This window comes from Mauremys reevesii, linkage group 6, assembly GCF_016161935.1.
Source record: "Mauremys reevesii isolate NIE-2019 linkage group 6, ASM1616193v1, whole genome shotgun sequence".
NCBI classification, from domain to species: domain Eukaryota; kingdom Metazoa; phylum Chordata; order Testudines; family Geoemydidae; genus Mauremys; species Mauremys reevesii.
Window position 1 is genome coordinate 59674948 of NC_052628.1, and position 19852 is coordinate 59694799.

General features: G+C 41.0%; 1 protein-coding gene across 4 annotated transcripts in view; it reads right to left on the bottom strand.

Moving 5' to 3' along the window:
* CHD1 (chromodomain helicase DNA binding protein 1) overlaps positions 1-19852 on the bottom strand; it is a 76537-nt gene that overhangs the window by 23444 nt on the left and 33241 nt on the right. For all 4 annotated transcript variants that reach the window (XM_039544195.1, XM_039544191.1, XM_039544190.1 and 1 more), the window contains 9 exons: positions 19673-19800; positions 14526-14742; positions 11818-11907; positions 10535-10725; positions 8268-8456; positions 7648-7810; positions 4466-4618; positions 3996-4067; positions 351-500 (listed from right to left, as the gene is read on the bottom strand). In XM_039544195.1, coding sequence (XP_039400129.1) covers positions 351-500; positions 3996-4067; positions 4466-4618; positions 7648-7810; positions 8268-8456; positions 10535-10725; positions 11818-11907; positions 14526-14742; positions 19673-19800 — 1353 coding nt within the window. The remainder of the gene's footprint in view (positions 1-350; positions 501-3995; positions 4068-4465; positions 4619-7647; positions 7811-8267; positions 8457-10534; positions 10726-11817; positions 11908-14525; positions 14743-19672; positions 19801-19852) is intronic.

Genomic DNA, 19852 nt, shown 5'->3' on the forward strand with positions numbered 1-19852 from the left:
CCTAGTCAGTCCCAAGATATTAGAAAGACAAAGAAAGCTCATCTCTCCAACAGAAGTTGGTCCAAAAAAAAAGATATTACCTCTCCCACCTTGTCTCTCTAGTTGTTCCAATGTGTATTTTGCAAAATGAAAATTCTTTAGCAACTAACATGGTTATTGTTATTAAAGTCAGCATCCTACTTACACAGATTTTATATGTATTATACACAAAGATATACAAACACATTGTATTGATAGTTAACTATGAACCCAATATTTATTGCTCTAAAAATGTACACAGACTTTGGCCTCCAATCCTGCAACTGACAGAACCTAAATGCAGGTTTGGGGCTTAAAGCTGAAATACATACCTGTTTCTTTTGGCCAATCCTATGAGCTCTAGCCTGTGCCTGCAGATCATTCTGTGGGTTCCAGTCAGAATCAAATATAACTACGGTGTCAGCAGATGCCAAGTTTATACCTAGCCCTCCAGCTCTTGTAGACAGTAAAAAGCAGAAATCCTGAAAGTAGAAAAAAAAAGAAATGCATCATAAATACAGTATCAAAATCCAGCCAAAAATCAATCTGAACTAAAATGAATTTAGATTGTGCAAGCTCTTTGGGGCAGAACCATCTTTTAGATTGTGTATTTGTACAATGCCTACTATAGGATCCTGGGTCCGTAACTGTAGCTTGTTCCTGCTGCTACCACAATACAATTAATAACCAATAAGTATTGAGAGAGAGAGAGAGAGAGAGAGAGAGTGTGCGCGTGCGTGTGTGTGAGAGAGTAAAAATTAAGGTAGATTTTCATGCTGATCAAAGTCCCAAGGATGTGGGGCTCCCTACCGCAAAAGGTAAGGATGAACCTGTCTTGCTAAATTTAGATGACTCATCTCTTGGTGCAGGTTATCTCCTAATGCTGGATGACAAAAGGAGCCAGAATTCTAGAAGGTAGACACCAACAGAAAGAATAAGTGAAATAGTTAAACTATGAAGCAGAATATTTGTGACCATTTGGATAAAATTAGTTGTAGGTCTCATTTAAACCTAAATAATATGATCATGGGCACTTAATGTACACACAAACGGATGTGAAACAGTAGGAGATTCATGATCCAAATTGTTTTTAACAAATTAATTTTTAGATACATGCCTAGAAATATAATTAGAACAATATTGCAATAGACTTTTCTGGACAAATTGTTGGTTCCTTTGTGAGGTGAGGGGAAACAGCTTCCTAAGTACAGAACTTTACTCCACACATTGAATTGTTATGTACACAGCAAAATCCATTAAAGAAAATAAACTCTATTCAATGTAAGAAAAATCCTATTTTTATAAGGCCTGATCTACACTACGCGTTTAAACCGGTTTTAGGAGCATTAAACCGATTTAACACCACACCCGTCCACACTAAGAGTCTCTTTATATCGATATAAAGGGCTCTTTAAACCGGTTTCTGTACTCCTCCCCAACGAGAGGAGTAGTGCTAATATCGGTATTACCATATCGGATTAGGGTTAGTGTGGCCGCAAATCGACGGTATTGGCCTCCGGGCGGTATCCCACAGTGCACCACTGACCGCTCTGGACAGCGATCAGAACTCGGATGCAGTGGCCAGGTAGACAGGAAAAGCCCCGCGAACTTTTGAATATCATTTCCTGCTTGCCCAGCGTGGAGCTCTGATCTGCACGGGTGGCGATGCAGTCCCAAATCCAAAAAGAGCTCCAGCATGGACCGTACGGATGTGATCGCTGTATGGGCAGACAAATCTGTTCTATCAGACTCCGTTACAGATGACGAAATTCCAAAGCATTTTAAAAAAATCTCCAGAGGGCACAGCAGGGACTCAGCACGCTGCTGTGTGATAAGCGTAACGGAAAGACAAAGAATCAAATGGATGCTCATGGAGGGAGGGAGGGGGGGACTGAGGACTCAAGCTATCCCACAGTTCCTGCAGTCTCTGAAAAGCATTTGCATTCTTGGCTGAGCTCCCAATGCCTGTAGGGTCAAACACATTGTCTGCGGTGGTTCAGGGCATAGCTCGTCAATTTACCCCCCCCACACCCCCAGAAGGAAAAGGGAAAAAAATAGTCTCGACTCTTAAATGTCACCCTATGTCTACTGAATGCTGCTGGTAGACGCGATGCTGCGGCGCTGAACTGTAGCATCCTCGCCCCACCTCCTTGGTGGCTGATGGTACAATATGGCTGATATCTGTCATCATCATCAGCCTTGTGGCAGATGGTATAGTGCAGAAGGACTGGTATCTGTCCTCATCGTCAGCCCATGAGTGCTACTACTTCCCAGTAGATGGTACAGAATGGCTGGTAACGGTCTTCATCATAGCAACAGGGGGCTGAGCTCCATCAGCCCCCGCCCTTCATGTGTAAAGAAAAGATTCTGTTCTGCCTGGACTATCATAGCAGCGGGATGCTGGGCTCCTCTCCCCCACACTGCTTAATGTCCTGTCTGGACTATCATAGCAGCTGGAGGCTGCCTTCCCCTCATTTTATCTCACTAACAAGTCACTGTTTCTTATTCCTGCATTCTTTATTACTTCATCACACAAATGGGGGGACACTGCAACAGTAGCCCAGGAAGGCTGGGGAAGGAGGGAATCAACAGATGGGGTTGTTGCAGGGGCACCCCCTGTGAATGGCATACAGCTCATCATTTCTGCGGGATCTGACACACAGCGGTTGCACTCTCTGGTTCTCTGATACACTGGTCCACTAGTACACTTGCCCCATATTCTAGGCAGGACTGATTCTATTTTTAGATACCATAAAGGAGGGATTGACTCAGGGAGTCATTCCCATTTTTGTCTTTTGCGCCCCTGGCCGATCTCAGCCAGGGGCACCTATGACAGCAGCAGATGGTACAGCACAGAAGGACTGGTAACCGTCATCTCATTGCCAATTTACAATGGCATGGAAGATGGTACAGAACGGCTGATAACCATCTCTGCTATCATGCAAAAGCAAATGAATGCTGCTGTGTAGCGCTGCTGAATCGCCTCTGTCAGCGGCATCTAGTACACATACGGTGACAGTGACAAAAGGCAAAACAGGCTCCGTGGTTGCCATGCTAATGGCATCTGCCAGGGCAATCCAGGGAAAAAGGGCGCGAAATGATTCTCTGCCATTGCTTTCCCAGAGGAAGGAGTGACCGACAACATTTACCCAGAACCACCCACAACAATGATTTTTGCCCCATCAAGCACTAGGATCTCAACCCAGAATTCCAAGGGGCGGGGGAGACTGCGGGAACTATGGGATAGCTACGGAATAGCTACCCACAGTGCAACGCTCCAGAAATCGATGCTAGCCTCGGACCGTGGACGCACACCACCGAATTAATGTGCTTAGTGTGGCCGCATGCACTCGATTTTATACAATCTGTTTTACTAAACCGGTTTATGTAAAATCGGATTAATCCTGTAGTGTAGACATACCCTAAAAATCAGTTTATAGTGTTTTGTTAGATAACAAAAGGATAATCCAACTAATATTCAGATCTAGTGTAAAAGTATATACTTTTCTTATGGCTGAAGAAAGTGTTATTTTACACAAGTAATCAGGATCATATTTTATGATAAAAGAAGATGCATAGTCTTGTTGCAAAAGCACAGAACTAGAAGTCATATCCCACACACACGTGAGGTTTAATGCTTTATGTTTGTTAAGTGTTTTGAAATATTTGGATGGAAGGTGCTGAAGAAGTGTGAAGTATTATGATATGGCCAATACATTATAATGAATTGTTTTGTAAATGTTTCCAATAAGAAGTTCTACTCAGAACATTTATTAACAGTTGTAAACATTATGTTTCATTTAGATAAGGATGACATTTCAATCTTAATGCTAAATTTCCTTGGTTTTAAGCCCTAAAAATCTTGACTTTTACTGTAATGGTTTTTATCATAATTATTAATAGCAAGAAACAAAAAATATAAAAGTAATAGAAAAAGACATAGTAAATTCCATAAATGAAAACACACAGTAGCCTACCTCTGATCCTTCTGCATTAAAATGATCCAGTGCTTGCTTCCTCAATTCCCCTTTTATTGATCCATCTAATCTCTAGAAAGGTTGAATGCTCCAGTTAAAATACAAGTCTATATAAAGGTTAGTCCTTACAATGTACCACTAATTATAGTAAATTTGAATTCTGAACTGACAAAAGTACAGCCATAAAAAAATACAGTAACTTGAAATCTCATACTCCACCTCATGTTCCCCCTAAATCCAGCAATGCAGTTTCAAAATAAGTTTTAGGCTATATTACTAGTCTTAGTCTTCTGTTCATAAATTCAGTCTTCAAGAAGGATATAAAACACTGGTTAATTTTTCTTAAGCAAAATTGTAAAGATCATTTGGCAAGGCATTTTCTGCTAAATAAAAGGTGACATTAAGACATTAAATGCTAAAAGAGAATGTAGACTACTTAGGCCAGTACAAGAACAAGATTAAACTCTTACCTGAAAGGGGAACTGACGATACTTCAAATATTCTGCTAGGATGTCCAGCATCCTCACCATCTGAGAGAAAATAAGAACTCTGTTGCCACGCTCCCTTAGGCGAATCAGTAGCTTGTCAAGAAGGATTAGTTTCCCGCTACTACGGATTAAATGCTGCAAGAATATTAAAATTCTTTATTACAAAATGAATCCACATAAATAAGTATTCTGTGATAAGAAGAGTAGACAGTGTACCGTATGCATGAATCAAAAGTTGAATAATTAATGAACAAAATAATCAGGATATTATATTCAGTTCCACCCCAGTATAACAGGACAGTATGAATTTAGCCTGCCTAAAGCAGGCAAAGGTGTGCAGTGAGAGCCATGGTTGCTAGGCAGCTGATGAGACCTTTCACATCATACATATACTTGCAACTTCTTGATACTTTAAACATTTAATCTAAAATGACTCCTCACTCCCCAAAATATAATTTGCTGAGCTGTCCTAGTCAGTAGCAGCAGTCAGAGGAATGTTCATGCTATCTTAATATAAAACTTCCCTGGAACTTCCAACTAAGGAACTCATTCACCTTGGTATACTATACGTAAGGCCCTTTAATTATTATTTTTAAAAAAATCCCCAGGTGTTACAAAGGCTATTCTTTTTTAAACAATTTTCACCTGAATTTTGGACCACTTAAGTACATGAAAATATTGATTATGTTAAGAAAATCCAATATATTACATTAGGTGGATGTGTGTATGTTAATATTAACTTAAGTGCAAATGTGAGGCTATCTGTTAAAGTAAGGCAGCATAAGGACACATATACGCACAAATGGGATGTGTGTGTGTATATATGTCAGTGATTGAGTCCTAAAGAAAGGTAGTGCTGGAATTCTCTGGACTTGTCTCCCTGATACGGAAGGAGAGATGCAGCATTGGTAATCTGATCTGACCTGACCCCAGCGGTACCAAGATGCCTCTCTTTTCCGGAAGAAGTATGTACAGTAATATGGTATTACGCAGCTAAATATACTTCATTAAATAAACAATCACTGCATTACACTGTTTTTCCTTTCAATACTCTTATTTTTTACTCTATTTGTTGCATTTTTTCTGCCTTCCTGTCCCCCCAATATTAAGCCCACTATTTATCCAGAAAATTGGGAAATCAACATTTGGCACCAATTTTCGCCAGTTTTTAATAAATACTGATATTTTTCTGGGAATTTTTAAACAAAATATAAACCAAAACCAAAAGATCTGGACTATACAGAGTTAACTGTATTTAGCTACAAAGGTGTTGTAGGAATATGTTACTACCCTAGGGGATGTTCAGGTAACGGGGAGGTTATCTGGGTATTTTAGAACATCACTATGGTATCCGAGTGCCTTTAAGGTAAAACAAAAGTAAAACAATGTAATGCCTTAAAAGTGAAACAATATCATGGTGAAACTTGAAACAATATAAAAGTAAGTGCCTTAAAAGTAAAACAGTATAGTATTTTTTCCTCTCACACTCTCTCTTTCCCCTATCTCTTCACATCCAATCCTTTCATTTCCTTTACAATTTTTTTTTTAATTATGCTATAACTAGTTGGATTTGTTTAATTTTTAGTTTACTAGCCTGAGGGAATGTGGGGTATATTCCTGAATTCCTGGAAAAAGTGTGTTGTCCCCTAGGTACAGCAGCACATTGAGTTGCCCACCATTATCTTCTGTACATAGTAAAGATGCTTTCATTAGAAATTAATATTTATACAGTGCAATACGTGCATGGCACCTTACACAAGGATATGATCAGCAAAGGTCTTAATCCCGTAAAAATGTACACACATGCTTAACTATAAGCATGATAGCAGCTTCACTGAAATCAATGAGACTACTCAGCTGCATACATTTAAGCCCAAGTATAAGTGTTTGTATCATCAGGGCATAAGAAATATCCTAAGGTAAAATTAAGATGGAAATTGCACATCATTTACAGTTTTTCACTAATGCTAACTCATTATCTTATTAAACTGGAACAGGGAAGCACTTTGAATATGCATTTATTAAAATGATGAATGAAGCAGTATTTCTGACAAATATGGCCTGTGATTTATGTATGATTTACACTCAATATGCCAAATTTTAAGATAACTATCTTTCAGCCTTCTTAGGAACTAATTTAAAATGCAGACTGGGTTGAAATCATGGGCTGTCACTGCAGAATTCAGTACTTCTGTGAAAAATATTTAAAATGAGAAAAGAGCCAATGAATAATTTTTCCTCTCTGATCTTCAAAAACATACAAAAAGGCCCACACTTCAGTCACTACAGTACACCCTTGCTATAACACCCTTCACAATAGCGAACCTAGTCCATGGATCCCACCTCAAACCCCAGGACTGCTGTGAAGGAATGAGAATTCCTCTGGCTCCAGGGCTGCAAGCCGGGGGGCTGACAGCTCCTCCAGCCCTGGGATTATGGCAAAAACTCCTCCTGCCATGTGGTACAGTGCTCCTGAGGCCCTGCGGCCAGAGGAGCTGTCTGCCTCAGACACAGTCCAGGGGTTGAAGGAGCTGTCTGCCTTAGCCACAGGACCGGAGGAGCCGCTGCGGGGTTTGAGGTGTCAGCCAAAACCCTCATCCCCACAGCAGGACTTTTTCCCTTTAACGAACCCCTGGGTAGAATAACCAAATGGTTTGGATCTCCAGGGGTTTGTTGTAGCAAGGGTGTACTGTATTGATTGTTTAGAATGCTATATTTGTCATCAGTTATTCTATGGTCTACTTGACTACAAATTCACATAGGTTTATACTTATACAGCATTAGAAAGTAGTTATTACAGAGGCATCTTGGTCTTTTCATTTTTTCTATTTCAGATTGATTTAAAATCTGTCAAGTTTTGCTTTGGTTCAAAACACAGTTCCAAATTCTTAACCCAATAAACTACTTTCCTTTGAATTTAATAAAATCAGCTCTATTTTTATTTAGAAATAAAGGAAACATCACAATACTAACTACAACACAAAATCTATTCAATTACATATCTATAATACAAAATGCACATCAAAAGTTCAAGTATTCACTTTACATAGTATACTTCAATAAGACAGCTGATAAATAGCTAAATAATGTATAAACCACTTGCATGCAAGTTTCAGAAATAGAAGAAAACGAAGAGAACCATTTTATTAAAAAAGTGTTTTTACCTGTAAGGCCTCTTGTTTATTATAGAATTCATTGTCATCTGGTGGTTTAATGAGGTAGCAATGGTTACAACACTTCTTGAGTTCCATCATGATGTTCAAAAAGCCTGAGGTACTGCCCTTTGAACCTTTACTTAGGGCTTTGTAATTCCTGGTTAAAATCCACCTATGATAGAGAATATGTAGTGTAACTCCTAACCAAATTTTTTTGGAGGGTGGAGGGAAGGAGCAAAGAGGAGACAAAAGGTGGCAGGCGGCTATTAAAATATGCAGTAACTGTATGAAAAGAATGGAGCTCCAAACAAAAAACTCACAAGTATCCCATATAAGACAAACTGATTGAAAGGAATTAAATTAATATGAATTCCACTAAAACAAATCTGAAAAGCAGAGCGCATATACTAACGGTGAAATCCAGAATCCATTCAAGTCAATGACAAAAATCACATAGGCTTGAATAAGACCAGGATTTTACCTAAGTGGGTTTTACAAGTCTTTATATTACATGCTGAAAAATATCTGTTTAGCAGTTAGCATCATGCAAAGACTCAATAAAATACGGCAAACACTTATGTGTTTGTTTTTGTTGGATTTTTTTGGCTATTTCATGGTAGCCCACTTACTTGTAATATTGCTTCTGCAATGCACTCATCTCCATTCTCAAAATCTGTTCAACCTTGGCAGGTAGAGATTTTTCTACGTCTTTCTTAACCCTCCGTAACAGAAATGGCTCAAGTTCTCTGTGAAGACTTGCATAGCCAAATTCTCTCCCTTTGCCATGCTCCTCTTCAAAATCTTCCCAGGAAGAAAACCTTAAGATAACATAAAAGATTTTAGTGGTATCAAGTTTTTCTATTCCTCTGTAATGTTTGAAAAATTAAGCACGGATGCACCGTGGATGACCTGAGAGGGACATGGACTAGAAAGTGAATATATGGAGAAAAGAAAATGACTAGCCATTTAAGCAAACTAAGAGCAGATTGGAGCAAAATTCAGAATATCCTCCATGGGTGGCGCATGCCTCTCGCATTTGGGGAGGCTAGCCCAAGCACTGGAAGCTCCCCCGGTGCCCAGACCAGGGCTCCGCCCTCAGACTCCAGGCCCAGCCAGCCTCCTCCATCAAGACCCCACCCACTCTCCATCCCTGCTCCGCCCCCTCCCTTAGGTCTCCCTGCCTGCTGCTGGCAAGTCCCTCCTCTCCTCCACTCCCATCCCACACAAGGCTCGCATTCTCCACCTCTCCCACCTGACTTGAACAAGTACAAAAACTTGCGGGGGAGCATTCGCTGCCCCCAGGTACACCTAACCTCCTGCTAAGTAGCAAGCGGCAGAGGGTCATGCCGAGCGGCGGGGGCCTTATGGGGGAGGGAGGTGAAGGAGAGGAGGAGCGCAGCCAGGGGTGAGTGGTGGGAGCAGGGATGGGAAGAGGCGGAGTGCAGATGCCCAAGGCATCCGTGCACTGAAAGGCAGGGGTCAGTGGCTGTGCTGCAGAGGAGGCTTAGCCTCCCTGGGCCTATTATAACCGGCACCTACGATATCCTCCTGTAGAAGATGCCAATTTTTCAACATTTGTTTTAATCCCGAATTAGGATGAAAAACTGAAATTTCAAAATTTTGTGGAAAGGAAATTCTGATCAGGAAACACAAATGTTTCTTTTTGACATATTTGATCAAGAAATGCAACATTTTGATAATACGGAAACTAAAATGTTTCATTTTGGTTTATTGAACTGACTGAAAATGCTTCATTTTGAGTTAGTTCAATAAATAAACTGCCTTTGCTCATAGTGGCACATTGCCTCATGGGAACTGTAGTATGAGAGCCTGGTGCTCCTAGTCTTCCTCTATGGGTCAGGTTCCCTGGCCCAGACTACATTTCCTGTACTTCATCCAGTCACATTTCTCCCATAATGCATCATGCAGCTCAGAGGCAAATCCACACTGCATTATGGGAGACATAAGTCCTCTGAGGAGCCCAGCCTATCGTTAAGAATGGGGGTCAGAACTACAACACCCATTAAGCAATGCACTGAAAGGGAAAAGCAGTTTCGTTTGGTTTCAGATCAGTTCAACAAAACATTGATTAATCCAATTTGAGTTAAGCTGACCAAAATTGAAATATTTCATTTAGATTTTCCCAACAGAAAATCAAAGTATTTCAGCAAAACTGAATTTTTCACAGTAGAAAAATTTGAGTTTGCAGAAACTGCATTTTCTAGAAGAAAACCATTTAAATGGAAAACTCCCAAACAGCTCTGAGAGAAATGCAAATATATTAACAGCACAGTGAAAACCAAATTACTGTTCAGATTGCTTGCATTTTTATATAAATGTAGTTTTGGCGGGGAGGGAGAGGTTTAGGCAATGATTTTCAATAGTGTTTAGTTTAGTGCAATGGGCCACACAGCATCACTAGTTCTGAATCAATACGGACTTCTGCATAAGAACCAATGACACTGTATTTCCCATTGTATTTTATGGACAAAAATAAGCTTTATTAGAAGACTGTGTGACAGACAGGCTTTTGCTATGCAAACATAATTGACATTAACTGATAACCTTATTAGCTGTCTCAAAGACTGATTGAAAGGATGTTGAGAATTAACTGTGTAGAGACTATCCTCCAAAACAAGGTGAGGCATACTGTCAGGGTTGTAACCCATATTAAGGAATTTGGTTTCCAGTATCAATCCATTTATTTTAATGGTTTTCTAAAATAGAAAAGTTTAAAAAGTATTATCAAAGTTATTTGTCAGATGTGGCATGAAAAATAAGTGCATCTGCTACATGTTTAAATATTATATGATATTTTAAAATATTTTTCACTGTGAAATTTTCTGTTTAAGAATACTATAACTATATTAACAAGAGTCTGAAAAATTGCATTTACTTTTCTGGCATGATGAAGTGCAGCAAAGACCAGAGCTCTTTGAGGGAGTTTTGCAGAGGAGTTCCAGTGATAAGAAGACGATGGTTCGACTTAAAGTCTATTAGCGTCTTGTATAGAAGGGAATCATCATTTTTTAAACGATGAGCTTCATCCACTCCTATAAATGCCCAATTTAGACCACCAAGGAAAGACTTAAAAAAGAAAAGAAAATTATGTTAAAGAAGCTTTTCATAGTTAGAATCATGGCATTATATTATTTTTCTCAAATAAATAAATAAAATTCAAATCTTAAAAACTGACTGCTAGTTCTGCCAGTCCCTTTCACACACCAAATAGGAAGCAGAGTAACCAATAACTGGATATAATGTTTGTTATTAAACCTTTAAATTAATGGTATATGGACACCGGTGTGTTTTAATATTGAACTATGTCTTTTAAGTTGGCTGGGATCAACAGCAGAAAGAGAGTTCTTAATTGTTAAAATATTATAGTTAGCTGAAGTGTAAGCTATACCAACAAAAACTCAGGCCTCAATACGTCATTAGCCTCCATTAGCTTTCCTCTTGTTCCATTAACTCAGACTTTCAATTAGCTTCCTCTGGTTCTGCAAGAATTCACAGGAATGCTATCTATTACACATGAGGCAGTACAAAGTACACTACAAAAAGAAATAACCATGGTCCTTCTTCCCAGAACATATAAAACAGAAAAAGGGGGGAGAACACACCTCTTGCTGCTAGGAATAGGGAGAATAAGAAGAGAAAAAAAACTTGTCATTAACCACAAAATAACTGTGGCATGATGCTCTGACATGCTGTTGTGATGTTTGTATTGATAATGTTTTTTGTTTAAAATTCAACTATGAAGTTCTAAGTGCTCTGAAGTCCACATGGTTAATTGGAGTGCCTTCAAACTGATATATGAAAACACTGCTGGTCAGCATCAACACACATTGACCAAACACTGCAATTGAATTACAGGATATTGTGCTGTATCTGTGGCATTCTGATGTCACTCCTCAAGGTTCAATATCAAAATTGAAAGAATGGCAGCAGGTAGTAGTAGCATTAATAGCTTGGAGAAACAAATCAATGCCTCTCAGAAATTTGAAGAAAAACAAATCTAAACTGCTATAGAAAATCTATCATGTTTATAAAATAAAGTATGCACATTTCCAGGAACCAAAATAAATGTAAGGGCAAGTACAACTCTATATGTTGTGGTACAGGATAAATGGTGATCTCTATTAATGGAAAATAAAATAATTTAAAATTATGACTTACCTTATCCTTTAGCAAAATTTCGTAAGTTGTCAAAAGAATATTAAATTTTAACCGCTTGGTCTGTGGATGCATCCATTCATGAGTTCTTATCTACAAAGATTATAAATTTGTGAGAAATTTAAGATAGAAAGTTAGGATGGTCATTTTCAACCTGATTAACTTTAAATGCTACAGAAGTATGAATGTTAAATAATATACAATAACCTGATTATTTAAAAAAAGCACAAAATAGAAAAAAAAATCACTAATAGGAAAGAATTAGACTTAGAAGTAGGATAATATCTATGATAAACACTCAAAAGTAACTTGTTAGATATAGGGGCAATGTCATAAAGTGATCAAAGAAAACCAGGAAGGTAATTTGCTCCTCTAAAATTAGAAGTAGCATTTGAAGGAGGAAGGTGAAGAAAGAATTGGTCAACTATTTTCCATTTTGAAGTATATGCCACCTTCAGTCTACAAAAACATTTTAGATACATTAGCAATTTATTCCAAAATAATAACCTAGACAAGCTTTAATGTTATTTCTGGCCATCAAATGATTTTATTTCTCATGTAAACATTCAGTAATCAACTCATAAAATCTGTTCCCTGAAATAATACAAATCTATTCTAGTATTATAAAAATTATTTAAAAAGTTATTGTGTGTTCATCGTGCATCGCTCATCTGTGTCCTAAAGCACGTTTGTAGCTAAAAGGACAGTTACCTGTTCCGTAACTGGCGTTCTTCGAGATGTGTTGCTCCTGTCTATTCCACAGTAGGTGTGTGTGCACCGGTTCCGGAAGTTTTTCCCTTAGCAGTACCTGCGGAGAGGGGTGGGGGGGTGGAGCACCGCTGCGACCCCCGGAGTGGCGTCTCTATATCGCGCTAGGGCCAGGGCCCCGGTCCTGCAATGGGATCTGAACCTAGTGCTATCCCGCCTCACAGGTCCTCCCTTTGAGCCCTTAGCCACATGTTCCTGGCTCCACCTGTCATGGAAAGTGGCATTCCTGGTGGCTATCACCTCAGCCTGTTGTGTCTCGGAGCTTACGGCCTTGACCTCGGAACGGTCTTCCATAGGGAAAAAGTCCAGCTTCGCCCACACCCTGCGTTTCTCCCGAAGGTAATCTCCGCCTTCCACATGGATCAGGACATTTTCCTACCGGTACTCTGTCCTAAGCCCCATTTCTCCAATGAGGAACACCGCCTACATACGCTAGACGTACGTCGGACGCTAGCCTTTTACCTGGACCGAACCAGGCCATTCAGGAAATCCTCGCAACTATTTGTTGCGTTGGCCGAGGGGACAACCAGTTTCTACCCAGCGCCTTTCCCGCTGGATCACCTCGTGCATGAGCATGTGTTATGACTTGGCAGGGGTTCCCCCACCACCTATCGTAAAGGCGCATTCTATGAGGGCGCTGGCTGGCTGGCGTCGGCTGCCTATGTAGCCCACATCCCTATCCAAGACATATGTAGGGCTGCCATGTGGTCCTCTGTCCACATCTTCTCCTCACACTATGTGATCGGCTCCCAAACAAGGGATGATGCCGCGTTTGGTAGGGCAGTACTCTGTCCCGCTAACCTTTAAATTCCTACCCGCCTCCATCAGATATAGCTTGGAGCCAAGAGTGGAATACACAGGAGCAATCACTCAAAGAAGAAAAGACAGTTACCTGTTCTGTAACTGGCGTTCTTCGAGATGGGTTGCTCCTGTCTATTCCATATCCCGCCCTCCTTCCCCTCTGCCGGAGTTGTCTGGCAAGAAGGAACTGAGGGTTGGGGGGGGTGCGCAGCTCCCCTTATAGCGCGATATAGAGGTACCACTCCAGGAGTTGCAGCGGTGCTCCCCCCTACGGGTACCGCTAAGGGAAAAACGTCCGGCACCAGCGCACGTGGCGAGCATGCACACCTACTGTGGAATACACAGGAGCAATCACTCGAAGACAACGGCTTGGCTACTTCGTTGTTACTTTAGTAAAATAAGAACTGGCTAAAGCCTCCTTAACTGCAAAGGAGGAAAAGTAATAGGTGATATGTGGAGAGTGCTTACTTATAGAACATTCCACGAATTTTTGGGGAGATGAAAAGGCTAATATGAAAAATTAAAGGTTCTTGTTTTTTAAACTTCCATTCTGAAAGAAATTCACAACTCAGAACATTACAGCCAGAGGTTGAACTGGAAGAGAAAAAAAAATGGTTCTCTTCCAAACTCTGGTCACAAACAAAACTCAACCCTGTGACTTCACTCACATCAGATCTTATGTAACTGCTGTGACCAGCAATGAAACAGTCAACTATGACATTTAGTTAACAATCCCTTGATGTGAATAGGGTCAGTTTGCACTTTTTAAACTTACTGTTTTATATTGTCTGCACACCTGGACAGATGTCATTGTATTACTTTATTCTCTGTTCACAATTTTAAATTTTATCTTCTCAACCACAAGGGTGAGAGAAAATTTATTTTTAAATGGAAGCTTAGATTTTTTTTTAAACAAGCTCCCTGATTGTAATAAGCAGAGACTAAGAAAATAAAAACATATATAAGTAATTATTTTACATAAAATCTAAACTTTCAAATTTGCATATTAAATATTGTATTTCAGGCAAATACACGTTTTCTAATTTTTAACCAAACACATCAAAGATTGAATACTAGACAAATGTTTGAAAGAACCCTTTTTTATAGTACTGTGCTTTTCATTACTGTTCAAATGTACTCACCATGTTTCTGCTATTGATGTCTCCTAAATAAACCACAGCATTCATCTGAGGAGCCCATGTCTGAATTTCTCTTTGCCAAGATGTCAAAGTAGAAAGTGGCACAACCAGCAAGAAAGGCCCATACAACTGATGTTCATGAAACAGGTAGTTCAGAAAAGAAATAGTTTGTATTGTTTTACCCAAACCCATTTCATCTGCAAGAATACAACTATTCCCTCTGCAAAATGAAAGAAATGTAAAAATGTTTATATAGTACCATACTGCTAATCACCAGGATAAAAATTACATTCCTTTAAGGATTTGTAAACAGAAGTTCAAAGATGTTTTGCAAGATTTTTCAAATGTATATCCTCTGAGGAAATTTAATTAGCTCACAGATTATGAGGACTATTGCTAATAACTGTATATTCAGCAATAAAGCAAAGAATGTTTTCATACTACCAATTCAGAAAAAAATGGTTACAAACTTTTTTGTAATGGTGGTTCTTTGAGATGGATTGCACATGTCCATTCCACTGGAGTGCTCCAGTGCACAGTTGTCAGAATTGTTCCCTTAGTGGCACCCATCAGGGCAGCACAAGTGCCCTCTGCTGCCTCACGCAGAGGCAGAGAGAGCCAAGCCACACAAAACTGCCCTCAGCTCTCTCTTACTGAAAGACTCAGATAGAGATGGGAAGGAGGGCAGATCATGGAATGGACATATGCAACACACCTTGAAGAACAGCAGTTATGGAAAAGTTAGTAACCATTTTTCTTCAAGTCACTGCACATGTCCATTCCACTATGGGTGACTCATAAGCAGGCTCAACTGGAGGTGATTTCAGAGTCTATTTGAACAGGGACTGGAGGCCCACTTGTCCAAAAACATCATCTCTAGATTACTGAGGGATAGCAAGCGAGAGGCAAGCGTGTGACATGATGAACAAGTTACCGCTTTGCAAATGTCCAATATGAGCATATCAGCCAGAAAAGTCACAGAGGTCACTTGGGACCTAGTCCAATGAACCAACATACTATCTGACAGCTTCACAGCCAATTGGTAACACAGTCAAATATAGACAAAATCCTTGGTGTGGACACAGGAATGCCCTTCTTTTTGTCCACAAATGTAATGAACAATAGGGAGAAAGACCTGAGAGGCTGAGTCTGTCCTAGATAAAATGCTAAAACTCTTCTATCATATATATAATATAATATAACAGGAGATATACCAATCTCCTAGAACTGGAAGGGACCTTGAAAGGTCATTGAGTCCAGCCCCCTGCCTTCGCTAGCAGGACCAATTTTTGCCCCAGATCCCTAAGTGGCCCCCTCGAGGACAGAACTCACAACCCTGGGTTTAGCAGGCCAATGCTCAAACCACTATCCCTCCCCTCCAGACAGAGAGTGTAGTCTCTCCTCCCCTTTACTACTTACTATTATTTTTCATATTAACCGAGCAATATTGTTACTGACCTTTCAGAAAGAAGGCCCCTACAGAAACAGTCTGTCCAAATCCTTTAAAAATCTTCCAGCCATCAGGCTGGAAAAGAAAACAGTTACCCACAGATGGGTGAAATGCCAAGATAAATGCTATGTGTATTGTAATTGAGCTAATCACTAATCCTTGATGTTTCAGGGACAGAAAGTAGTCCAGTGTGTGCTGAATAGAAGCAAGAACAGAGGGAAACTCCTTTCCATCTGGAACAGGAGGAAAACCTCTTCCATTTAGCCAGGTAAGTAATTCTAGTGGATGGTTCCTACTATTCAGCAGCATATTCTGAAATTTTCTAGAGCAGGACTCCTGCCTAAGTTAACCATGAAACCTCTCGGCCGTCAGGTGAAGGGCCTGAAGGCTGGGGTGGAAGAGGCAGCCACAGTTCCGGGAAATCAAATCTGCATGGTGTGGGAGTAACAGTGGGGGACTAATTGAGAGGTTTAAGAGCTGTGAAAGCCACACACTGGCAACCAGTGTAAAACTGGCCTCATCCTGCTTGATCTGGGCGGAAGAGGGATTGTGGGTGTAAATACATGCCAGACAGACAAGAGACCAAAGGGGAGCACTGGGAACTGATAATGACTGCTGACAGTGAATCTCAGAAATTTTCAGTGGCTCTGATGGATTGTCACAAGGAAGTAAACGTCCTTTAAGTCAAGAGCAGCATACCAGTCCCCTGGCCTCACTAAAGAGATTATGGAGGCCAGAGTGACTGAAATTTCAGTTTTTTTTAGGAACTTGTTTAACTCCCTTAGATCTAAAATAACCAGGAGTCCCCCTTTTGCTTTCAAAATCAGGAAGTATTGGGGGTAAAAACCCCTTTCCCCTGAACAAAAGAGGGACCTCTTCTATGGCTTCTACAAGGAGAAGTGATTGTATCTCTTGCAGAAAAACTGCCTATGAGAGAGGTCCATGAAGAGGGATGGGCAAAGACAGTGTGTGGGAATAAACTGGAGTGTATATCCACCATGCTTAGAACCCATCGAATTGTTGTGATGTGGGCCCAAGAATGATGTTAACGGCAGAGGCAGTTTGCAAAAATTGGGGAAGAAAAAAATGGCACTCTTTGAAGTGGTAGGCTGCTCTTGACCCAACCATCAAAACGAGCTCTCTATTTAAAGGACGTTCACTTCCATGTGACAATCCATCAGAGCCACTGAAAATTTCTGAGATTCACTGTCAGCAGTCATCATTATCAGTTCCCAGTGCTCCCCTTTGGTCTCTTGTCTGCCTTGTATGTATTTAAAAAATGTATGACAATGGTAGCAGCATTTCTCTGGTAGTCAGGGGATGTCTTTCCTTACCGGGATGACTGGTGATAAGAGGTTGATCCACATCACAGAGAAGTTGTTCAGCATAAACATAATGGATGATGCCATCTGCCTTAGTAAACTGGCAGATGCAGAAGCAGATGGTGGCTGTGGGTGTCTTCTGTAAACTCTGCTCCTTCTCTTTGGCAGATCCTAGGCTCAAGGGGCAAACCACTGAAAATGCTGGGACTGGTGAGGACAGAACACCCTCTGCTTCACTGCAAGGGTGTAAATGTGCAGGGATTTCAGGATTCCTCTCATCAGTTTTTTGTGATAGGAGTGATGGCCCTTCAAACTGGGGTCCTGGACTGTTGGTTGCATTTCTGGAGGGAGGCCAGAAGAGCATAACCCAGATGAGTGCCTCATCATGATGGCAGAGGCCATGCCACGACTGTAGACAGGGCTGGATTAATGCAGGGACTTTAGGGGCTGCAGCCCAGGAGGGTAAGAGGGGTCCAAGCGCAGCAGGACTCAGGTAGGCTGCTTGGATGCCATGGCTCCACGCCACTCCCAGAAACGGCCAGCTGCTGGCACGTCTCTGCAGCCCCTGGCCAGGGGCAGCTCTGTGTGATCTGTAGATCACTAGATTTCCCTAGACGGTACCATCTTGATTGGTACCCTGATGGCCAAATCAGCTGGATCTGCCCAGTGCAGAGGTAAAGCTGCTAATGCCAGTGTCTTGGGAACTGGTAGCAGGCAAGACTCCTGAATTGCCGGTGACAGCAGCACCAAGAGGTTCAACAATGCTCTCGCAGCCTCAAATGCCTCAGGAGTAGATGGTTCTGGGAAAGTACTCTCCAGTACTGGGGAGTAAGGTGATCCCAATGATGGTGCTTCGAGAGCCAGTCTCAACAGGCCCATATTGGGCTCTGCAGTCAATGAACTCCCCTGCTTAGAGTCCTTAGCACTCTCCCGAGTCCTTAGATGACCTCAACCTCCTTGCATCCTTCGAAGATTCTGGTACCAAGTCCAATTTACAGTGCCTCTTCCTTGGTAACAGCCATGCCGATCTACCTCTCTCTGCTGGTAATGCCAGAGATGTGCTACTGGTGCTGAGCAATGACAGTATCTGGATTGAGATAGACGGTTGAGATAGAGGACATAGCGTCGATTCCAGCAGCAGATTTCAGTCTAGTTGCCCTGTCCTTTCTGGAGCAGAGCTTAAAGCCCTTACAATCAGCACATCTGTCATTCAAATGAGCCTTCCCCAAGTGCTTAAGGCAGCTTAGGTGAGGGTCACTGTTAGGTATTGCCTTACCATAAGAGTGGCAAAGCTTGAAACCCAGAGAGCAAGACATATCTCCGGTACTACAGTATCCAGACGGGGTGCCAAATCCACACAACCTCACAATTAGAAAAATTATATATTTACTTACTACTCTGACTATTAAACTATATTAACAATACAGGACAACAACAGGTACTAGTTACGTGCTCGACTACAGACTCAGAAGGAAAAGGATCTCTAACAACCAACATGGGCAGCAGGAAGGAACTGAGAGGGGTCAGGGGCAGCTCAGCCCTTTATGTCTGCACATGGTGCACGAGATCTCAGGGTACGTCCATACTACCCACCCGGATCGGCGGGTAGCAATCGACTTCTCGGAGTTCGATATATCGCGTCTCATCTAGACGCGATATATCAAACTCTGAACGCGCTCCCGTCGACTCCGGAACTCCACCACCACGAATGGCGGTGGCGGAGTCGACGGGGGAGCCGCGGACGTCAATCCCACGCCGTGAGGACGGGTAAGTAGTTCGAACTAAGGTAGTTCGACTTCAGCTACGCAAATCAGCTACGCTATTTGCGTAGCTGAAGTTGCGTACCTTAGTTTGACACACACACCCCCCTCCTCCCCCCCCCAGTGTAGACCAGGCCTAAGAGGGCAAAACTCTCTGACAATGTGCACTGGAGCACATAGACACCTACAGTGGAATGGACATGTGCAATCATTCAAAGAAGAATCTTAATTACTGTCATTGCTGCAGTTTGAAAATCCTTCATTAATCAAATGGTAAAAAGGGACCCAAGATAAATTTTGTTCTACCTAAAGCTACTAAATAGTTCTTGTGCATGAATTTTAAAAATAAACTTCAATGTGTGATATTTGAGGATAAACGTAGTTTATTTTCTATTTCACCTACAAGCACCAGAGGGAAAAAGGAAAACCATGGAAGTCTTGCCTGTACAAATCAACTATGTGCTAAATTTATGTATTTGCAGGTGCAAGCAATCCCTCTCAAATCTTTACTTTAAAATTTACTACTCCAATGACAAAATAATCCATTCTGCAAAGGTTTTATGAATTTCTACCATTTACAAGCTATATAAAAGCATCAGACTTTCAGAACGTACTTACTTGCACCAGGAGTGAGCGAGCCAGTTTAGTCCATTTAACTGATAGTCTCTTAACTCTAAACCCTCATGCCCACCAATATATGATGGTTGCTTCTTCAGTGCAACAAACCTCGGCCTCTGTTTTAAAACCTATCAAAGTGAAATTGAACATTAGCCCTACTACTGAATGTTTTAAGATAAG